Source organism: Stegodyphus dumicola, chromosome 10 (assembly GCF_044657685.1).
Source record: "Stegodyphus dumicola isolate Sdum_Otavi_A_Nest chromosome 10, ASM4465768v1".
Lineage (NCBI taxonomy): Eukaryota > Metazoa > Arthropoda > Arachnida > Araneae > Eresidae > Stegodyphus > Stegodyphus dumicola.
In genome coordinates, this window is record NC_140777.1 from 87,261,055 (window position 1) to 87,284,592 (window position 23,538).

At 35.6% G+C, this 23,538-nt stretch overlaps 1 protein-coding gene across 1 annotated transcript in view; it reads left to right on the forward strand.

Moving 5' to 3' along the window:
• Positions 1-23,538, forward strand: part of LOC118194412 (mannose-P-dolichol utilization defect 1 protein) — a 116,622-nt gene that overhangs the window by 17,823 nt on the left and 75,261 nt on the right. The window contains exon 4 of the mRNA XM_035365573.2: positions 4,712-4,916. Within this exon, the coding sequence (XP_035221464.2) occupies positions 4,712-4,916 (205 nt within the window). The remainder of the gene's footprint in view (positions 1-4,711; positions 4,917-23,538) is intronic.

Below are 23,538 nucleotides of genomic sequence, written 5' to 3' on the forward strand. Positions count from 1 at the left end.
TGTTGTTTTTTTAAAGTGTTTGAAATTTATTTTAGTTTATTTTGTTGTTTAGTGTCTAGACTGTACAATTCGTAGATGTTTTTTAAAGTTGAAACAGAACGCTGTGTACATGGTATTATTTGAAATTTATTGTTGTTATGTTATTTTATTAAAGCGAGGAGTGCGTAGATCGTAGATTCCTTCCTTGCCTAAATTGTGCAATTCGTAGAATTTTTTTAAAGTTTAAACAGGATGCTGTGTACATGGTATTCTTTGAAATTTGTTGTTGTTATGTTAATTTATTAAAGCGAGGTGTGCGTAGTTTGTAGATTCGTTCGTTGCCTACGTTGTGCAATTCGTAGATGTTTTTTTAAGTTAAAACATGTAGCTGTGTACATGGATTCTTGTCAAATATTTTTAATTAGAAACTTTACGTTTTTGCTATCTAAATTTTTTGTTTTTTTTCGGATTTTAGCTAAATTGTGTGTTCAAAACGTAGTTTTTGCATGTGCGAAAACCGCGTTTTTGGAGACATTTTAGGCTGAAAGTTCAAAATGTAGACAAAAAATTTACATAGTAATATGGCAGCGTGAAGTTTCTCGCCAAAAGTATTTGGCGAGAAATTTGGCGACTTGAGGGCGCATATCAGAGTAGTTCCGTTCCAAATGTAAAATATTGGCACAGCAGCATCTGCTTTGTAAATCTTTCTTCTGATGGCACAATTTTTGGTTGCAGTGGCATTTCCAAAGTAAAGCATGGTTTTATTTTGTGATTTTTGAACCAGCTGTTAAAGCATGCATAATGTCTTCTTCTCGGAAGAATTTCATTGTGATAGCGTACCATTTGGTAACTGCCAAGATGCATGATCTATTTCAATGGGTTTTTTTTTAAGTGAGCACTTCAATAAAAAGCAATTGAAAATTTCTAAAAGAAAATAATTGGATCAAGTTCATTTTTTTTATTTGTCATGATATCACAACATAACTGTTCATGAGGTGAAACGGGTTACACTGAAGCAGGCACAGATGCATTTGTTTTCTGAAAATAAAGATACATATCCAACTAGTTTTAAGCTACCACTTTTTTTTTGATTGAGTGTTGCAATACATAAAAAAAAAATACATTTCCAAGTTTCTTTATTTATATACGGGGCCCATCAGTGGCCGAGCGGTAAAGTCGCTGAACAGTGGTAGTTCGGTCCGAGGTTCGAATCCCGCGAACGGGCTGGCTGCATGGGCGTTTTCGTGGTTTTCCCCATGTGTAACGTGAATACGAGCCAGTTTCCCTTAGAAAGTCCTCGACGAAGGCATCCCTCCCCTTAGGCAGATAGCCCTCAAGGCTTTGCCATAATCACACACACACACGCTTTATTTATATACCTTAATTATATCGAGCATTTTATGGGCAGATTGGTCGAGCATAGTCTGTTCACATTTAAAGCAGGCCAGAGATATTGAAAGGTGAACATTGTTAGCTTAGATGTGGTTCTCCTGATACATCATTGTTTTTTTTTTTTTATTTTAATGCAATGTATTTTCGGGATAATGCTGATTTTATTAACAATTTTTGTAATTTGAGATGAATGAGAAACAGCAGATATATGAAGGGACTTAAAACAGAGATTTAAGTCTCTTTATATATCTGCTGTTTAGATTTAAAAAAAAATCAGTACTTTCTGATTATTTGTACCCCCTTCCTGAAAAAATACTAACTGCTGGTGATAAATTTTTTGCCAAACTGAATAGGAAAAGCCAGCAGCTATTTTAAAAAATGGGGGGGCATACTAAGAATTACACAAAACATCAATCAATTAATAAAAAATAAAAATGCAAGAAACATCCATAATAAAACACTTACTCCCCCATTCTCCCTGTGTACACAGCAGTCTGTGTTTGCTTGAAAATATATCAGAGCTTTGCATAAATTGGGTATTGAACACGCTGTACACAACAATCTTTTCTTTTTTCGTAAAAAAACACCAGAGAATTCCACAAATTTTGTAAAATAAAATTCAATCATTTACAAAGTCCAACTTTATGGAAAGTGAGTTTTTGCATTATCTGCTGTTAGGAAAAACTTGATATATTTGAAGAAATACAACATTTTCTTTTTTCATCAGCCAGCAAAGTAACAGTTCCATTACAATACTTTAACTCCCCCTAAAAAAAGGAGCATTCAATGCACCAAAAACAAACACTAAATGGTCATGGTCATTGCGACAAAAATAAACATTAATGCCCATCAGTAAAATAAAAACAAACGTTAATGACCGTCATTTATCTGCTTGTGCATGCATACCAGGCTTGTCCTATAAATACATTTTGGCAACATGCTTTGCCTAATCAAATCACAGAGCACATTACCTTGTGAATGCTTTTCAGAAGCGTGCAGATAATCAGAAAGTAACAAATTTTCTGTTTGGCATTTGTGTAAGAGGGAAAACATGATGGTTATATATTTATGCATTTGTTGAAAAAATTAGGTTGTCAGTGTAAACTATCTACTGTGCTACTAAGTATATCTGTTGCATTACATTTAATAACAGAAATGTAAATTGGTTATATAATATAATTTCTAATACAGTCAAAAGTCGTTAATCCGGACTCGTCGGGACTTCGGTTATTCCGGATTATCGATTTTTCCGGATTATAGATCATCAGTGTAAATCGCGTAAGATGGCATGCAGAAATTATAAAATTAAAAATATGAAACCGTAATTTATGAAATAAAGAACAATTATGATCTAAAGAGTATCAAAATTTACAAAAAAAAAGCTTAATATTTATTTGTTTACTTTATTAAACATTTCTTTCAATGTAAGTTGTTTAAGTTGCTTCGTTTTATGTGATAATACTTTCTCTTTAATTCTATAAACAGACATAATTTCTTGTTCAGTTACAAAGTTCCACTGTTCAAGTCCCGTTAATTGCTGTGCCGAGAATACCGACTAACTTGTCAATCGAAATTTTTTCGTTTTCACTAACCTCTCTGTCACATTCTTCATGTCTTTATCCATTTTTTGCAGCAATTCCACTTTTTGTTTGATGGGCATCGAAACATACTTCGGTGCCCATCAAACAAAACGATCCTTTGGGAGCTACAGAATCTAAAATTCTATTTGACATAATCGAAATTTCAAGTTTACTTTTATAGTATTGATCTTACAGTCTGCAAAAAATAATAAGCCGGATCCAATTCGAAAATTAAGGAACAACGCAATCATCAACATTAACTGATTTAGATAATTAGATAATTTTAGCTTATACCGTCCGTTATACATAAAACGCGCACGCAAAAACGTATTCTGCGCTTGCGCACATGCAAATGCGCAGTCGTAACAGGTCTTACTCGCACGCGTAAACGCCTATGCGCATGTGTCAGCGCGGCGCATGCGCAGAAAGTTTTTAGCTTTGAGGTCCGGATTATAGATCATTCCGAATTATGGGTGTCCGGATTAACGACTTTTGACTGTATTTCCTTTGATAATTTTGACATATTTGATAAACGTCTTACTTAAACTTTCCATCATGCTTAAGCTCCATCACGCTTATTTTTCCATCATGCTTAACATAATTTATCTTCCAAAAAATAATAAATTTTAAATGAATAGCAATTACCAAATCTATGCCCATGACTTAGCTCATTAGTATTAGTTCTAGTTAATTTATTAATTTGTCATTCTTGAATTAATGTATTGTATTTTTGATTTTTTTTAAAAAAAGATATTTCAGAATTCATAATATTTTAAAAATTGAGTTTAACAGTTAGAGCAAAAGAAGTCATTAAATACCTTTTTTCACTGTATGCTTTAAGGCAAGCTGATTATTAAAATGTTGCATTTTATGTTTCTTGAATGTTCTTTCGCATTACTTGTTCAGTACAGTTTGAAATGTTCATAACTAGCTATAACATAGATCATTGTTTTAAGAAATATATTTCATATTATATTTATAATTACATTCTAATCAGTTTTTAATATTAGCTTAATTTTTTATCCACTTATAACTTTTTCAATGTTGAATTAAGGTACTTTCGGATTACCAGCACCTTCACCAAAATCCCGCGGAAAAAGTATTTAGGTAACTCACTATATCAGTAAAAATTATTTATATGGCAACCCACAATAGTAGCTCAAAAGTATTTATGTTGCAACCTTGGTATATGTTTAGCATACCCCCAGATGGTTTCTACTTTGTGCATTTTTGCAGATTATGATCCCTTCTACTGGAATTTCAGAATGCTAGCATAGCAGGAGACTTTGTACTGCAGTTTCCATTGTCTTCAGCAAAATCTTGGACTTAGTTTTTACAGACATTGAGCATAAATGGCTGGAGTGAAGACATCATGCAGCCCTGTTGTGGTTCTCTCTTTAAGATTTTGGTACAGAGATTGCACTATGAAGAGTTTGTGCAAGGTCTCTTTTTTTTTTTTTTAAGACAAAACAGATTGCTGTGTTGAGTCTTTTTTTTTTTTTTTTTTTTTTTTTTTTTTTTTTTAAGCTAAAACAAGTTGCTGTGTGCATGAGCATAACAGGTGTCATTAGATGTGTCACTGATATCGATGTAAATGTTTCTGTTCAGAGTCAGCAGTGAGTTTATGGCTTTATGGTAAGGGTGTGGACAATCTGAAAATAACTTAATTAATTTCTGAATGTTATTATATATTAACTAGCATTTTTCAAATATATTTTGATAATGGTTTTTTTTTTTTTTTTTTTTTTTTTACATTTTAGCTCATGGGGTGAATCCTGTTTTTTAATGATTGAAACTGCCATTATTGGCTTTTTAATTCTGTTGTATAGTAGTCGACTTCGGCAAGCCAATGCATTTGCCGCATTTTACAGTATTGCTATCTACATGTTATTTAATGGCCTCATTCCAATGTCAGTCTTGTGGAGTATGCAGATTGCAAATGTTCCAATTGTTGTATGTGGGAAAGTGAGTGAAATTTAAGCATCTTCTTTTTTGCTTTAATAATTGTTTTATTTTTACCTCTGTATATTGCATAAAATAAGTTGTGCAATTTAGATATGGCATAGAGTATCTTTCAAACAAGTAATTTATTAATGAAAATACTTAGTGCTCTATTAAGATTTAAAAATGTTTTCTACGAGTAATAAAACAGAAGGTTTAAAACTATACACTTCTTGTAGAATGAATAAGCACAGCAAAACATTTATTTTCAAAGAATACAAGTGTGTGTATTCATGAGGTGTATATTATGCAAATAAACAAATGACTCCATAATTTACTCTCTGACCTTTAATTAACTGAACACTGTTTACAAAATCAAGAACATCAAACAACAATCTACCACGTCACCAGAGCACAGAAGACTGTCTGTTTTCCCTGGTAAAGAGTTGAGCTGCAGAAAGGTCTTCTTGTGATATCAATTATTAATACTGATACAATTGCTACAGCATATCTCATCTGTGATTAAAGTAAACAAGACAAGACAAAATGATGCAAAAATTTGAAATTGTACAAAAATTTTGAATAAATATGCAAAAATAGAATTTTCATAGTTAAGCAGAGCCGGTGGTAAATATTTTGTCCCCCTCCCACTACAACCTTTGTGGGTCCTAAATTCTAAAAATTTTGCTGCCTCCCAGGTCCACTTGCTGTCCAGCAACTCCTTTGCCATCCCTAAATTTTGCTGTACATTAATGCTCCAAGTTCTAAAAATTTTGCCACCCAGTGCGACTGCACTAGCTCTTAATGCCATCCCTGGTGATAAATATCTTAGAAGAATGTACACATCATTTACTACATGTTCTGCATGGTGAGTCTGAATTCAGTGTATATGGATCACTTTTCATAACATATGGTGGATGACCAGCAATCAGAATTGGAGAATGTCAGTTCAGTCTACGTGTATGCAACTTTTAAACATTCAACTAACACTATCACATTTTTGTCATTTGTCCTTATCTTTTTCCTTTCTGTTTAGAACAGGATGTGGATAAATGTATGGGGGTATGAGTAATTTTATGACATCCATGCACAAAAACATGCAAGAGTATGTTTGTAATGAGAGATCAGATGAACTAATTTACACTGCTTGACAACTGCTAATGAACAGTTACATTTTTTGGAATGATTAATAATAGACATTGATTGAAGAAATGAAACTAAGTACATACTTAGACAGTATGCATTTATTGTTATGCAAATGGTATAGATATCATCACATCAAAAAATAAAAACAAAAATTATACTCCTTACACGATTCTCAAAGAACACAAAAAAATGGGTAAATGCTTGCCAGAATGGAAAAGATATGTGTACCTCAGTAAGATGTGTGACTACCTCGGACACTAATACATATTTTGCATCTGTGAATATTCCCCAAGGACTCTTCAATAGTTTAGTGGAATTCATGCTTTCCACTAAACTATTGAAGAGTCCTTGGGGAATATTGTGCCACTCCTCTCTCAAGGTGGTTTTTACTCTTGCCTGTTTCGGGGAGAGAGTGTTCTTTGAGAAACACATCTGGCAAGGGCATCTCAGGATATAGGATTTTGGTCAGGGGAGTAAGCAGGCTATTGCATATGGACAATATCTTCACTCTATAGTGTGTCCGATACCTCAGCACTCCTGTGTGGTCTCACATTATCATCCATAAGCAGAAAGTATGAACCTATCGCAACCTTAAAACGATGAATATGTTCCAGAATAATCTCCATGAAATATCGCTGGGATTTTACATTACCACGTTCAAAGATATGAAGTGACGTTTTGCCGTTATGTATGATGCCTGCCCACACCAGCATGCCTAGGCCATATCAATCACGTTTATGGTCATACTGTTGTGCATAACATGTTCGTCTCTCTCTCCACACTAACTGGTGGCTAGAATCACTCGTCACAGTGAAACGGGATCATTCTGGACCACTGTTGATAACCTCAACTAGTATGTTCCTTACATTAATGTAATCTTTCTCGATGGTGACACATTTGAAGCATGATGCATCAAACAGGCTCTCATGCATACAGACCAACTGCATTTTTAATCACTATGAGATGATTCTGACAGAAACAAATACGTATGCAACATATGGTGCTCTTTTGGTCTAGCACTTAATAGCATGAATTTTCGAATGAATTAAGAGCTTGTGTGCACTTCCTTTTATGCAGGTCCTGCTCTATCATGCCCTCTGCACTTGATTTTACTGGTAGGCTGTTGGGAATGCTACTTTGGATAAAGTGGTTGTTCCTTAGCAATTGTCCAGCAGTGTATTATGATGAGGAAATGTTAAAGTAGGTTTCAGAGATTGCATTAGTTGTCTTAGTTATGATACAAACTTTTCAAAGGTGATGATAAATTACTATGCAGATACAATATCAGAGTAATTTAAGATCTATTCTGTATACTAATTCTGCAGATGTAGCATTTATATCAAATTTCACTTCAGATCGATTGCCTAGTAACACAATGGAGATAGTCCATCTAGAATTACTATTGGCAATCAAAGTGCATTTAAGAAGACTATGAAAACCAAGGAGGGTGCAAACAATGAAATGTATCCTCCCAAATGTTTTCTTGCATCAAAAATTAAAAATTAAATGGGGAGGACATTATTTTGTTACTTTTTTTTTATTGAAAGTCTTTTTAAATTGCTTTGTGCTCTTTCTCTCTTAACTCACATAAGCCTATTAAGGCTTATCCCTATTATTCACTAAACAGTAGAAGAACATGTATTCTAATGATCAAGTTAGTGAACAGGTATTGTTCACGTTTATTAAAAGCACACTTGGGGATCTGATGAGATTAAACTAATGATCCAAATTTAACATATACAGTCAAAAGTCGTTAATCCGGACTCGTCGGGACTTCGGCGATTCCGGATTATCGATTTTTCCGGATTATAGATCATCAGTTTAAATCTCGTAAGATGGCATGCAGAAATTCTAAAATTAAAAATATGAAACCGTAATTTATGAAATAAAGAACAATTATGATCTAAAGGGTATCAAAATTTGTAAAAAGAAAAAGCTTAATATTTATTTGTTTACTTAAATAAACATTTCTTTCAATGTAAGTTGTTTAAGTTTTGCTTCGTTTCATGTGATAATACTTTCTCTTTAATTTTATTAAACAGACATAATTTCTTGTTCAGTTACAAAGTTCCGCTGTTCAAGTCCTATAATTGCTGTGTCAAGAACACCGACTAATTTGTCAATCGAAATTTTTTCGTTTTCAATAACCTCTGTTACTTTTCTTCGCTATCGGAAGCGAATTATAATGACGAGGAACTTGTTTTAAATCATATCAAAGACGGAGCATATCGAGTTGAAATACTACATTTGGTAAGGAATTATAAGCCAAATAAAATAAAAACATCTGATCTTCAATTATAAGCCAAATAAAATAAAAACATCTGCTCTGAAGATAAGGATAGTGCTGACAGATCAACTTCCAATTCATTACGCGCCCGCCGCGAGGCCTTTTCCCCGCCGAGCAGCGTGAAATTGATAAACAGATTTCGGATTTCAAAACATACTTTCGCTTTAGATCCTTTACATATTAACAAATATATATCGGAAATTCTATTTGATATAATCGAAAGTTTAAGCTTACTTTTATAAAATTGCTCTTACAGTCTGCAAAAAATAATAAGCCGGATCCAATTCGAAAATTAAGGAACAACGCAATCATCAACATTAACTGAAATAGATAATTAGATAATTTTAGCTTATACGTCCGTTATACATAAAACGCGCACGCGAAAACGTATTCTGCACTTGCGCACACTCATATGCGCATTCGTAAAAGGTCTTACGCGCACGCGTAAACGTCTATGCGCATGTGTCAACGCGGCGCATGCGCAGAAAGTTTTTAGTTTTGAGGTCCGGATTATAGATCATTCCGAATTATGGGTGTCCGAATTAACGACTTTTGACTGTATGGTAGGACACAGTGAGCTAGCTAGGGTCGTACTCCTAACTTGAGTTGAACCCCAAGCCCAGCTGAAATTTCCCTGGGGGGGGATAAGAAACAGGCAGATTGATTCCTTAGGATCCCAGCCCCTGTTATTTCAGTTCTGCTTTTAAAAATACTTTTGACTTGAATCCAGGTACTTCTACAAACCCTATAGCTGGAATTCAAATCTCTCTCCAAGATGAAAAATACAATGAATCAAATTTGGGAATTGTAAATTATCTGTTGAAGGGAAACTTGATTTTGTAGAAAATACTTGAGTCCAGCAACAAAATGCTTGTTTCAGAGGTCTTCATTTGGCAATGAAAATGTAAATTGAAGATTTAAATATACATTATTATTTGATTACACTTGGCCGACTTATTTTAAAATTAAAGATGGAGTATATTGTAAATATTGTGTAATATTTACTAAGAAATATGCAGACCAATCAAACATTCAAGCTTTAAGGCAATCAGTAAGCGAGTTTTTTGACAATTGAAGAAAATTTAAAATAACAGTTAGAGAAAAATTCTGTAATCATTAAGAGAAAAAATATAAAAATTCCTTATTATCTGCTGGTAGTTTAAAAAATATTATCATGGAAAAAGCAGTTCAAAAGTGTAAATAAAATTTGTATTGTCTGTCCCCATCAAGTTAACGAAATTTAAAAGAAAAGTTATTCAAAGATAAAACCAATGATCGTCAGTTGGAGAAAGGGATTTCCATTAAGAGTTCATTGTAATTCTGTGTAAATGAATGTTAATGATGGTATTGTTTAATCTCATCATAATGAAGGAAACTTTCACCAACTACTCAGGTTTCAAATAGATACAGGTATTAAAAAATTATTTAAAGTCATTAGCAGAAGGCAGCATATTTTTCACAAAAAATACAAAATTAAATCATAAATGCCTGAAATAAAATTATTGAAAAAGGTTGTTGCAAAAGTGAATGCAAACAAATGCTTTTCAGTTATAGTTGAAGAAACTACAAGCATTTCGTATCAAGAACGAGTATCTTATTTCCATAAGATAAGTAAAACTTCACATACCCACCCAAAAAAGGAAAATATTTTAATAGAAAATGTTTTAGAATGCATCCCCTTAGTGTCGATGTATGGAGATTTGGCTAATGCTAGAGGTAATTTTAGGTCAATAGCCTAAGATTTGAAATACACTCATGTCCATAAATTAAGGATAATGCAAAATCAGGCAAAGAAAGAGATAGAAGCAAAACAAATTTGACTTATTTGTAAAGCTTATTTATTAAACAAAAGGTAAAGAGCAAAAAAAGATGCTATATGTTTGATATTATTAAAAAAATTAGCGATTTTTTCTCCCTGGAGCAAATTACAAAAAAAAAAAAAAAAAAAAAAAAAACTATTTACAAAAACCAATATTATATGGTTGGTATGATTGTTAATACATTGTATGTCTCCCAGACGATGCAATACAGTCTGTACAATGCCTAGGCATGCTGAATATCAAATTATCGATCTGATCTTGGGGGATATTACACCACTCAAAAAGCAATGCTGTCCAAAGTTCCGGTAGACATGTAGGAGGAGGTTGACGGGCTGCAACTCGTTGGCCAAGCATGTCCCACACGTGCTCTACTGGATTCAAGTCCGGTGAGAATGCTGGCCAGTCCATACGGGTGATATCTTCCGATTGAGTGTCTGTGTGTGATTATATCAAAGCCTCGAGGGCTATCTGCCTAAGGGGAGGGATGCCTTCGTGGAGGACTTTCTAAGGGAAACTGGCTCGTATACATGTTACACACGGGGAAAACCACGAACACGCCCATGCAGCCAGCCCGTTCGCGGGATTCGAACCTCAGACCAAACTACCAGTGTTCAGCGACTTTACCGCTTGGCCGCTGGTGGGCCCCTATCCTCCGATTGAAGGCATTCGCTTAGGATGTTTGCACGGTGAGGACGGGCGTTGTCATCCATAAACACAAATTGTGCGCCCATGGCACCCCGAAACAAACGTACATGTTGTTCCAGAATGACGTCCCGATAGATTTGGCTTGTCATGGTTCCAATTTGAACATGCAGGTCAGTTCTGGAACCCAGAATAATTCCACCCCAAACGAGCACTCCTGAACCACCGTAACGGTGTCGTTCAATGATGTTTTCTTGGTGGTAACGGGTACCTGGAGCACTCCATATGGAAGTCCGGCGAGAATCAGACTGCAATCTGAACCTGGACTCGTCAGAAAGCATCACACAAGCCCACTGTTGCGATGTCCACAATGCATGCTCTCTACTCCAGGCTAACCGCAGGCGACAGTGAGTTGCAGTAAGTGGAACGCATCTGATAGGTCTACGAGCGTATAGATCAATCTGCCCTAAGCATCTGTACACGGTCTGCCTTGAAATTGTCGTACCAGTGGCTGAAGAGAGCCGACGAGACAGGTCTGAGGTTGTGCTCCACCTGTTTCTTTTGGCAGTAACTGCCAAATACCGGTCCTCATTCGTCGTTGTAACTCTGGGGCGACCTGTGCTGTAACGTCTACTCACATTAACATCATCTTGGAATTGTTGCCAAAGCCTGGAGATGACACTTTGGATGCCAAAGCCTGGAGATGACACATGTGTGTAGTGATTTTACAGGTGATATATTTATTTTAGAGTTCGATTTCCGCGTGACTCCGAATTATCCTTTATTTATGGGCATGAGTGTACATGAGAGGTCAAGGCTGTGACCACAGCCACAGCTGTGTGTAGGGTATTCAAGGGCATAGAGTATAAAGTGAGAAAAGTTTTTATTCTATGCATATTGTGCTTCTGATTTCCTCAATTTGGAAATTTCTGATGCTTGTCACTTTAAAGATATTCATAATTACATGAGAGTGATAGAAAAATATTCTTTTATGAATGCTCCAAAAAGAAATTCCATTTTACAAAAACGTATATCAAATTTGTGTCCTTCTTCAAGAAGACAGTCTCTGGAAAACATCGTTAAACTCACTGAACAGAGAGATTTAACTCTGTTAAGATTCTGGATAAATGATTTGAACCGAGATTTGTGGTTATCGTGAAACCTTTGGTTCATGAACTAGAAATTATAGAGAACTGGTGTGATGAGGAATCATCTTTTGAGCTCATGTGTTAGCGACTTCGCTGGAAATGTCCTGCTTTTGTGATTGCAAAAATATTTTCATATATGTTGCCAGTGAGTAAGATTTTACATTCAAAACAAACAAATCTCACAGCAGTATTTCATTTGTTTGATGATATTTTAAGACAACTGCAAGAAATTTGTTAAATTATGAAAAAAAATTTTAGTGCAATTTATTCTGAGTCTACCCCAGTTGGGAAGCAAATGTTGAGTTTGAAATTTATTTTCCATGTATTCCAAGCAAGCAAACGTGCCATTTTTATGTTGTAATTGAATCCATCAAATCCTATTTTCAAATATCAATTTTTAATCAATGCTTGGATGATGTGATTTTGCAGTTGAAAGAAAGTTTTATAAATATAAAGAAATAATGAATTCTTTTAATATTTTATTTTAACGCAAAATATCTTCGAATGCTTCCCGCCTCTTGGAATAGATTTTCTAGCGTAGAGGTAACCGACTACGGCTACGACCGAGGTATACGTTCGACTCATTTTTGTGGCGGTCGCTGCAGTCCATTGAATTTAGTCAACTTCCAACTTTCTTATGGCGCCAACCTTCTGGAAAATTGGGTTGATTCAGCATGTTAATATGAGATAGACGCGGCAAACAGTACAAGAACAGTATTCCATAGAAACACCCGTTTTGTGCACTCATGCGCAAAATCAAGAGAATTTGCACATTATGTCGAACTGCCAAAAAACTAATGGACATATTTTAAAGAATATACGTTTGTAACAAAGAAATGTGACATTCAAGAGTCATTTTATGTACGCATGATTATCAGAAAAGCTCATCAAGCAGGAATGTCCCAATATGCAGCATGTAATATCGAAATGAAAATGAATCTAGTATGAGGTATAGTCCTCTCTCACAGATAGATCTTCCAGCGTGACAGCATAATAGATAGGATGCAGTTGAGGAGTTCATGCAACAACGCAGTTTCAACTCTAAGATGGTTCTCGGAGGAGGATGGCGAGATAATACTGCCCTCCCAAGAACGTCTTAGACATTCTGTATAGGATTGACGTTAGGAGATTTGACTGACCAATTCATGCGGCGAATATCCTCATTTGCCAGGTAATCACCGACCAGCTGAGCCTTGTGTGGACGAGCGTTCCCGTCCATTAATGGGAACCCATGAACAACTGCGCCCCTGAGAAACTGAACGTAGTGCTCTACCATCTCCTTTCTATACAGCATAGTAGACAGGGAGCCTTTGTCAAACATATGCGCCCTTCCAACTTGAATGAATGCCTTCCCAAAACCATTACAGCTTCACCACCGTAATGATCCTTTTTCCTGATGATGAAGATAGTCCCAAGTTCCAAGCTCTCTCCATATACGGATACGCTGAGAATCAGTGTCCAGACTGAATCTGAGCTTATCTGTAAAAAGCGCGATGCGCCGCTGAAATCTGTTGTGAGATACATGTCTGTACCATGCTAAACGCGCTTTCTTGTGTGCTGCAGTGAGCCGGACTCAAACAGCGAGTCTTCTGGCATACAGCCTTATCTCATGAAGCGTTCAGGCAACTGTTAACCGTGAAACTCTGGTTCCAGTGGCAGCATGCAGCTCAAGTGAGAGCTGTGAAGCTGCAGCAGTCCTGTGTCGTTGCGCTGAAAGTGCCAAATAACTATCCTTGTTCTTCATTTTGGATCTTAGTCGACGTTGTCCAGGTTTTCTCGATATAGATTCAGTCTCCTGAAATCGTTCCCTCAAATTACTGACGACACTAAGCTTTACATTTATAGCCACCTGCGCTTGCATTGGGCTGCCTCCGACCCCCCCGGACAGTTCTCCATCTTATTCCATCATCTATACTTTCGTGGCTAATAATTTTACCTGATACCTTAAAAAATTTATCCAGCACTTGCGATAAACTCGTCAAATGTCGTGAAGGAGTAAGAGCGCACAAATTGCCGAAAATTCCTTGTGCTGTTATGTTCCCTTCACAATCAATCGGCGGCATAATTAGTACCTTTGTTTCAATACTTTTCATAAAAATAGACATGATTTGTAAGTTGTCTTAATTTTGCGCACGAGTGTACGGATTGACGTAAATGTTTCTAATTTGCACGTCGAGCTAGCTGCTTTTTGTCCTTTATTTAGAAGAATCTTTTGATAGTTGATGGCACTTTATTCCAGTGCATTAATAAAATCGTTTAATGAGGATGCTGCTTTCATTTGGTGGACTAGTGTAGTTATTTGAGTTATTTTCATTACCATTTCATTCGTATCATTTCTGATGGTGTTACTTATGCCTATTTATCTAACAGTAACATCAGCCCAAACCCACGAAATTCCTCATGGCACGGATCGCAAGATACTCCAGTCGTTTGGGCACTTTACAGGTGACAATGCAATTTAGCTCAGTTCTGCTCTTAATTTTGATGAAGGGAACCGCGGGGGCATAAGGCCGAGGGTCTTCCACCCCTCTTTCCTTCCACCAAGGACACTATACATTTACAAACACGCATGCCTTCTCCGGCATTCGAACCCAGGCCTTTCGGCACGGCAGTCAGCGACGCTTATACTGATTGGCGCCTGTAGTTGGCAAGAGCCTTGAGCTCCATACAGGTGACAGTGCGACTTTACTCAGTTAACGTTGCCCAGCACGAGGATCGACCCCTGGACCTGTGGTACTGCTGCGCGACGCGCTAGCCACTGCGCCACCGAATCAACTTTTCTGGTGTAATTTCATTGACATGTTCTATTAGAAAATTAAAATTTTCGAGTTCTTTGACCCACAATTAAGTATTTCGCTGAGAATCTGATGATAAAATTATTCATATTTAAGAATCTAATTATAATTTCATCAGTTATGTTTTTATAATTGCTATATGGATCCTTATTAGTGTCAGTTCATAAAAAAAATGTGTTAAAAGAAAAGAATTGTGTTTTTATTGTAGGGAACGTGTTCACATGGAAACTTGATTCTTAGGGTTTTTTATATCCGTGGGAAAAATGGGATTAAATATCCTCAGAGTATGTTAAAAACATTTTTTTTGATAGGAAATAAACAAAACTATTTTACTTTAGAAAATTACATTAGTATTGCAGATGTCTGTGTTTTAGAATAATTTACATTTAATATTTTTTCAGTTGCAAAAATGTACAGCACTAGTTTCTTTGCAAGATGTAATGTTATAAATGCGACGAATACCAAGAGTGAGTCAGTGTTTGAGTTTAGATAATTTGTGATGTATTTTTTTATGAATTATTTACTTCTTTGCTTTCCTCATACTTTTTTTCTTTCCATTTTTATGCAAATTCAAGTTTCATAAATTCCAAATGTTATACAAATTCATATTTTAGCATTATCTGCAGAACTTCTATTTTGCGTAAAATCTTGTATATCAAAAATTGAAGTAGTGTTGAATTATTTCGAAATCAATTAAATATTGAGTAAGTAAAGCTGTGAAGTATTTTAGTATTTTGGAAAGCATTTTCTAGCTCCCATGCCTTTCCTCAGAAATATGAAATGTAATATACCTTAAAAAAGCGATGTGGCTTCCTTCCTGTGAAACTTTTCTAAATGTGTATGTACACTGCTCAAAAAAAAAGGGGGGGGACAGTTCTATATTTCCCGTTCTACTGGGCCGATTGACGAAATTCAAATTCTTCATGTCTCGAAAGCGCGACTTAGGATATATATTAGATTGATATATAGCTCTACTCTAACATAGTTATTTTGACACGAAATCGGACTTTTTCTGAAATAACATACCAATTTTTTTCTATATTTCGATTCTACGACTCAAATTATGCCTAAATATTAAATTTTGTAAAATTTGATGCGAAATTTACTGAGAAATTCAACAATTTATGTTGGCGCTTTTTATTCAGTTTGCGCCAAAATTAGTTCACTTGGCGAACTTCTTAAAATATGGCAACCTACAGTAAGACCCCGCTTAACGCTGTTTCGTTTAGCGCTGTTTCGGTTTAGCGCTCTTTTATTTCAACCCGGGGATTCCACGAAATCGTTCGCAGCATACGGGGATTCCCCGAAATATTATGCAGCGATAGGTTTCAAATACATATCCGAAAGAGTGTACTTGTATTTCTTGTTCGGTGCGGTATTGTACAGACATATTTTGAAGGGGTAAATGTGGAAGATGTCGAAGAAATAATTCAAGAAGCAGCGGCTAGTCTTTCTAATGATGAGCTCAAGGAATTAACTGAACAAGAAGAAAACAAAAATGTTGACAGCAGTGATTCAGAAGAAGAGCAAAAAGAACTTTCGATGGCGTTTGTAAAAAGGAGTTTGTCTACCATAACTGAAATAATGGATCAATTCATTGAAAATGATCCGAATTTTGACAGGAGCTCAAAAGTAAGGCGTGGTGTTAGAGATGCTCTATCCGTTTATGAAGAACTTTTAAGAGAACAATGCAAAAGAAAAAGGCAAACAACATTGGATGCTTTTGTCACAAAAAGGCAGAACACTGAAAACGCGGAAGGCTAACTAAATATGACTGACTTAGAATTTTTTTTTTTTTTTTTAAGAATATTCGTTTTGTTATTTATATTTTGTTTTTATTTTTGCAAGAAATAATAATGTGGTATTAATTTGGGCTTTAAGAAATAAATGTTTGGTTTTATTTTTATTAAAAAAACATACTTTTTAAATTTAATACCTAACCAATTTCCTAGCCATCTTCCCCTAACCCCAATATTTACATGTAAAGATAGCCTCGTTTAGCGCTGTTTCGCATTACGCTCTACTTTGATGGAACGTATCCCCCGCGTTAAGCGGGGTCTTACTGTATTTTCATTTCCACTTTTACATATTGCGTGAGAGGAAAAAAAACCCAATCGTTCCTCTTTCAAATAATGTTCTTTATATTATATTTTTAATTATAATTGTTATTAATTTTAAGCAATTTTTTTCTTTTCCGAATTTCATTTTAATTGTTTAAGTTGCATGGTTTCTTTCGAATAACTGTTTCATACGCATTCAGAAAAAATTTAAATTTTGATGTGTTGTAAGATTATGCGATGTAAGCAGAAACTTGGTTCTAGCAGAAGAAAAGTCCCCATCCAATTTCGAAAATAATTTTATTATTGTTGTTACATGGCTGCATTTTCTAATCAGTCTGGTGTTTATCTGGTTTTATGTGGGTGGATGCAATATGCTGTACATATTTCACTATTATATAATATTTGTTTATTGATTAAATATGAGGGCTTTTCAAATATCCTCTCCGTTTCTCGAAGGAACGAAGGGGGGGGGAGGGGAATTTTCCAGTGCCAGTTTCGGCAGTGAATAATTGTTTAGTAATGTGTGTTTCCTAGATGACATATTCATTTTATTTTCTTGTTTACACGATCTTTTTCTTTTTCACTGTATCGAAATAATATATCATCGTCTGATGTATCTAGACCCTGCTCTCTGTTCTTTTCTGTATATATAATATAAACGAAACGTGACAGTCCCTACTACGGTCGCTGCTCTGAAAAGGATGACATATTATGATTTGTTGTCGCAATCAACTTTCTGTTATAAATGAATCTTCATTCCTCTGGACGGGAGTAAAAAAGTGCCATTATAAAATCAATTTTGAAATTTAAAAATTCCTTTAAATTCGTGGCAGGGTGGAAAAGGGGAAAGTTTTGAGGGAGGAGGAATAATGCAATTTTCTTCCCATGATGAATCGCTTGCAATCCCTTATTTTTGGTTTACGGATGACAATGATATTACCCGATAAGGTTCGTGCTGAGCGATTATAATGGATGTAGACAGCTAAACATGGTTGCGAGAAAAAGAACAAGCTTAGCTCTAAAATAACTATTCGATTTTGAAGGTTTGCGAAATCTAAATGTTAATGGAACTGAAATGGCAAAATTAATATGAGGTACCGTAAAATATATGACTATTTATGGCATGTGTTTTGACAGGAAAATTATTTTTAATCTTTTGCATTATGGAACCCTGCAAAATATACATTTGTAAAAACGTCTGAAAGTTTTCAGATTTTATATTACGTCCAAAGGGGCCCCCTTTTTTTTTTCTTTTCTTTCTTTTTTTTTTTTTTTAAACGTTTTGAGTGTTACCTTTATTTATTAACACGTTGAGGACGGCGCAGATTTTGCTATATCGTGCCACCGGACGGCAGTGCCTTTAGCTGAAGAACTTTTAGATAAATCAACGAAGTTATATGGTGCTGTAAAAGTAAATAGAAAATTTCTATCGGCAAAAGCAAAACTAAACAAAAATGAGGTATGACATTGTGAGTGTTGAAAATCCTAAAGGAGTTAAATTTTTTTAATGGACAGACAAGGTCACTAAATTTTTTAAATGGACAAACAAAAGATCACTTTGCACGTTAACCACTTGCAACAATCCTACTTGTACTATGATTAAAGGAACAAGTGGTAAACTAAAACCTGATGTTATTTTTGACTAAGGGCCCACCAGCGGCCGAGCGGTAAAGACGCTGAACACTGGTAGTTCGGTCCGAGGCTCGAATCCTGCGAACGGGTTGGCTGCTTGGGTGTTTTCGTGGTTTTCCCCAATGTGTAACGTGTATACGAGCCAGTTTCCTTAGAAAGTCCTCCACGAAGGCATCCCTCCCTTTAGGCAGATAGCCCTCGAGGCTTTGTCATAATCACACACACATACTATTTTTGACTAAAATAATGCGAAAAAGGACGTTGATATATCCGATCAAAGTGCATCATATTACAATTCCTTACGCAAAACTGTTTAAGTGGTATGGAAAACTTATCATAGAATTGATTTGCGCAACATCAATTGTCAATGCATGGTATATTCACAAGAGATGGGGTACCAAGCATTTTAATATTTTAAAATTTAAGGAAAATATTATTGATCGGCTCCTGGATGAAATGCCTACAGAACTACAAACACCTAAAAGAAGAACTAACAAACATTCTCTTTTCGTAAAAAGCAAATTTAAAGTTAATTAAATTTTAAATGAAATAGATTTACAAATAAATGATTAATTATTGCTGCGAACTAATGTACAATATTATTAAAATTTTGGGAGCATACGTAAATAAAAAACATGGGAATTTAAATGGTATTGCTAATTAAATTCACCAAAATTTAAATGAACTATTGTATTTAAACAGACACTGTAAGTAAAATTTAAATAAGGCTAAGTGCAAAAAATAATTCATAAACTAAAAACCAAACCATTAGAACTTGAAAGTGAAGTTTTGAAAAAAATTATCAGAGAAAATACTATGTAATTAGCGCTAAAAGCTGCTAAGTACAAATAAAATTGTTTCATAAGAATATAGTAAACTTAAATTACACATTTTCTTGAGAAGTATTTCGGAATTGCGAGAAAGTCGCGGAAACAATGAATGTTATAAATCCTTATCTGCTCGACGAGGTAGAAACATTGCTGTAAATAAATCGAAAGGGGTTACAACTTTTCGCCTGTTTTGCGCAGGTGAACCACCACTATGCCTAAAATATATTAAAAAAAAAAAAAGAAAAGAAAACAAATATGTAAATACATTAAATCTAACAAATATGTAAATACACTGGTGTGCAAAAATTAAGGACGAGACGGTTTTTTCAATATAACTTTGTACAAAAGCTTTCCAAATCAACACATTTAATACCGTAAGATCCCCAATACGTAAGGACATGAGTAATGTAAGCAACACTTACTAAAAGAGAAATCAGAGGGATAAAAAGAAGCTTTATTGAAAAAGTAGCATGGAGCGCAATGCGACTGAAGGCCGAAACATCCCTGTGATGGGTGTATGGGTGTCCAGCAAGAAACATCCGGTCTTTAATAGGGGATATGATCTCCCCTGACTGCTAGGCAGGTTTCACAGCGTCTGCCCATGCTGAGAATGAGGGTGTCCATGAGTTGTTGAGGCATTGCTGCCCATTCGTCTTGCAGCGCCAATCGAAGCTCCGGAATCGTTACTGGTGGTAAGGTACGAGCTGCCAAGCGTCTGCCTAGAAAATCCCATATATGCTCGATGGGATTGAGATCCGGAGATCGTGCCGGCCAATCCATACGTTCAATATCCTCACTCTCTAAGAGCTGTTCGGCAGCTACTGTGGGATGACATGGTCGTCCATGAAAAGGAACTGCGGACCTATAGCGCCTCTAAAAAGACGCACATATGGAAGAAGAATCTCGTTACAATAACGGGTCCCGTTACTGAACCTGCGTCGAAGATGTGAAGGTCTGTACGACTACCAAGCATGATGCCTCCCCAAACGAGAACACCGCCACCTCCATACCTGTCCCTTTCAATGATTGCGGCTTCCCCGCTCTCTCCAGATGAGTATGCGATGAGAATCGCTACTCAGACTGAATCTGCTCTCATCTGTAAAGAGTACTCGTCCCCATTCATTGTCTCTCCAATTCCGGTGTTCCCGGCACCACAGAGAACGCCTTCTCCGATGGGCAGGCGTTGGAGGTACACACCGTACAGGGCGTCGTGCAAACAGACCACCACCGTGCAGTCTTCTGGCCACGGTAAAACGCGATATCGGTCGTCCAGTCGCCTGTGTCGTGTGTCTAGCGATTTCTCCCGCTGTCTGCCGCCTGTTTCTTCTGGCCTGTAAGGCAATATATCGGTCATCCGCGGGTGTGGTTCCTCGTGGACGACCACTACTAAACCCACGGATAGCTGTTCCTGTAGTTTGAAATTGTCTCCAAAGTCGGGAAACGATGCTGTGAGCAATTCCGAACTCTGCAGCCACACTTGTCACACTGCGGCCTTCCTCCAACTTCCCAATGATTCGACCTCGGGTAAAAGCATCCAGATGTCATCTAACAGATTGATTATTCGCCATTTCTCGCTGAGGCAGCAACTCGGTGTGATTTTAACTGCTATACGGCGTGCAATCTCTTTGCCAGAAATACTGATCTTACACCGACAACATGCTTTATGCTACTCAGACACTCCCCCATTACGTCTACCTGCATATCTGCGCATGTGCTACCGTACATCACCTTACTTAATCTCCTGATTGGTCTTTCTTTCCGCTCTGCCTCTTCGTTCAGCTGATATGCTAATTTTTCGACTTCGTCCTTAATTTTTGCACATCAGTGTACATTAAATCTATTATAGTCTACCTATAAAGATAAGCTTTTCTATTTTTCAATAAAGTTATTTTCAACCACATGAAGTTTTTTTCATCTAATAAAACTGTGTTATAAAACTATGGCTTATGTGAGCCACTGGTGGTACACGCCGTCAGATGAACCATTCGCGTGTGAGCCACCCGTGATACATGCCGTCCTCAACGTGTTAAATATAATTTTCTTCACGCTTAAACCACAGAATTCAACTTTTTTTTTTTTTTTTTTTTCTGGTCGTACCATTGCTTTCTTTGAAATCGTTGAGTCTGTTAAACAATAATTCATTAAAGTTTTCCAAAATATAAAATCTCTACATATAATAAAAGAAAGAGTCTGTGTGTCTTTTCGTTCGTGCTGCGCGTAAGCTAATAGACCCAGTGCTACGAAATTTGGTAAACAGGTGCATCTAGACAACAGCCAGTGCACCTCGGAGCGATTTTTTTTTTTAAAAATTCGAATTAGATTTTATTATTATTATTACTATTTTTTATTTTATCGCATCATTTTGAATAGTTTCATTCTTTTCGAAACGTGGTTTTGGCAACAGTTTTTCATTCGGTGCTTTGTATACTGGACTGCTGACTGTTGAAAGTATGAGATAAAATGCTCCTTTTTTTCTTTTGATTTTTGGACACGCACATCACTATCTTCTTATTCTAACGCCCATGTGTCTCGCGAGGCACAGCAGAAAGAATTTCCTCCCCCCTCTCTCTTTATTAGCTAATATTAAAGAGGTTTGTATATTTTGAATTATGCTGTCTACAAAGCACAGTTTTGATTGGTTATTGCTTTTTCATTATAGTTTCATTCTTTTAGAAATGTGGTTTTTGTCAACAGTTTTTCATTCATTTCTTTGTATACTGGACTGCTGACTGTTTACTCTTGAAAATATGAGATTTATTGCTTATTTCATTGTAAATTTTTTATATTGTGTTTTAATTATATATAATTTTAATTATGTAAAATGTTTTGCACGATTTTTTAGGAAACAAAGTTCTTAACTTCTTTTATACCATTTGAATTCGTAAGATTTTGCAACGGGAAGTTGGTTAATTTATTTATTAGGATAATTAATATTCCTGTTAAGGGATATTGCTTATTTCAGTGCAATTTTGTTATATGTAATACATTATTTTTTGATAATGTTGTTCTGCAAAGTAAAATTCTGCGCAGGTTTTTAATTTAACGTTTGCTGTTCCTTTTAGGCATTTTCCAGGTACATTTAAAAGCCAGACGAAGACTGGCCGCGTAGCTGCTGGTAGGAAATAAAACAAATTCCAGATTCCAAATTTAGGCTCCCAGATGCTTATATTGGAGTGGAGGACTAGGTTATTCAGAATGTTATGTCTCTAGGTACCATTGTTTTTCCACAATGCGAGAAACATACATACATTCATGCAGATTCTTCGTTATTTAATTTCTTTAAATATAATGCAGGGCTCTAATATTCGGTGGCAACAATTTGAAAAGTGAAACGCCGTTTTATAGTGAACACAACGCAAAATGCCAAAACGAAATTAATAGCCTTTTTGTTCTTCACAGTTTTCAGTCACCTTTTAGTATTTATAGAAATACAAGCCGATTTTTATTTAAAATATTTTCCACACATGGGAAAATATTTTCCGTATATTTCGTCATGATGATGCTCTGTCGTGATTACTTCTTATTGCTCACTGTTAGCATTCGATTTCCATTGACGTGATTCTTTTAAACATACTATTATTAAAATGTCTCGAAACTGTACTTACGCTTTATTCCGAAGATCGGAGTTGTTTAGCGAGTTCTAGATGTGAATTCAATAATGAAACTTTTTAGAATTCCGATTTGCGGTTCATTAACTCGTGTGTAACAAATGATAAATTGCAAACCAAGCTCAAACGATTTCCCTTGTAAGTAGCACTTCCCACTTAACCAGTTGACTACGAATTAAAAAAATCTGAAAGTTTTCAGATTTTAAATTACGTCTAAAGAGGCGTTTTTTTTTAACGTTTTGTATGTTACCTTTATTTATTAAATATCATGTACTACGTACTCAAACCATAAAATTCAATTCAAGAGCAATTTCGCAAAATAATTTTAAAGTGAGAATATCTTTAGAATTCCTGATACAGAGTCTCGCGCGCTGGAGATCAGTTTTTTTCCAGTGTTGCCATTGCTCGCTTTGAAATCGTTGAGTTTTTTAATCAAAATTTCATTAAAGTGTTAGAAAATAGGAAATCGGTAATAAAACAAATTTTAAATTCAAATTAGGGCTTCCACATGCCCATATTCTATGGAAGATTACGTTATTCAAATTTCGATGGCGCTAGGTACCGTTGTGTTATCACAATGCGAGAAACATACATACATTCATGCAGATTCTTCATTATTTAATTTCTTTAAATATAATAAAGGGCGATAATATTTGGCGGCAACAATTTTAAAAGTTA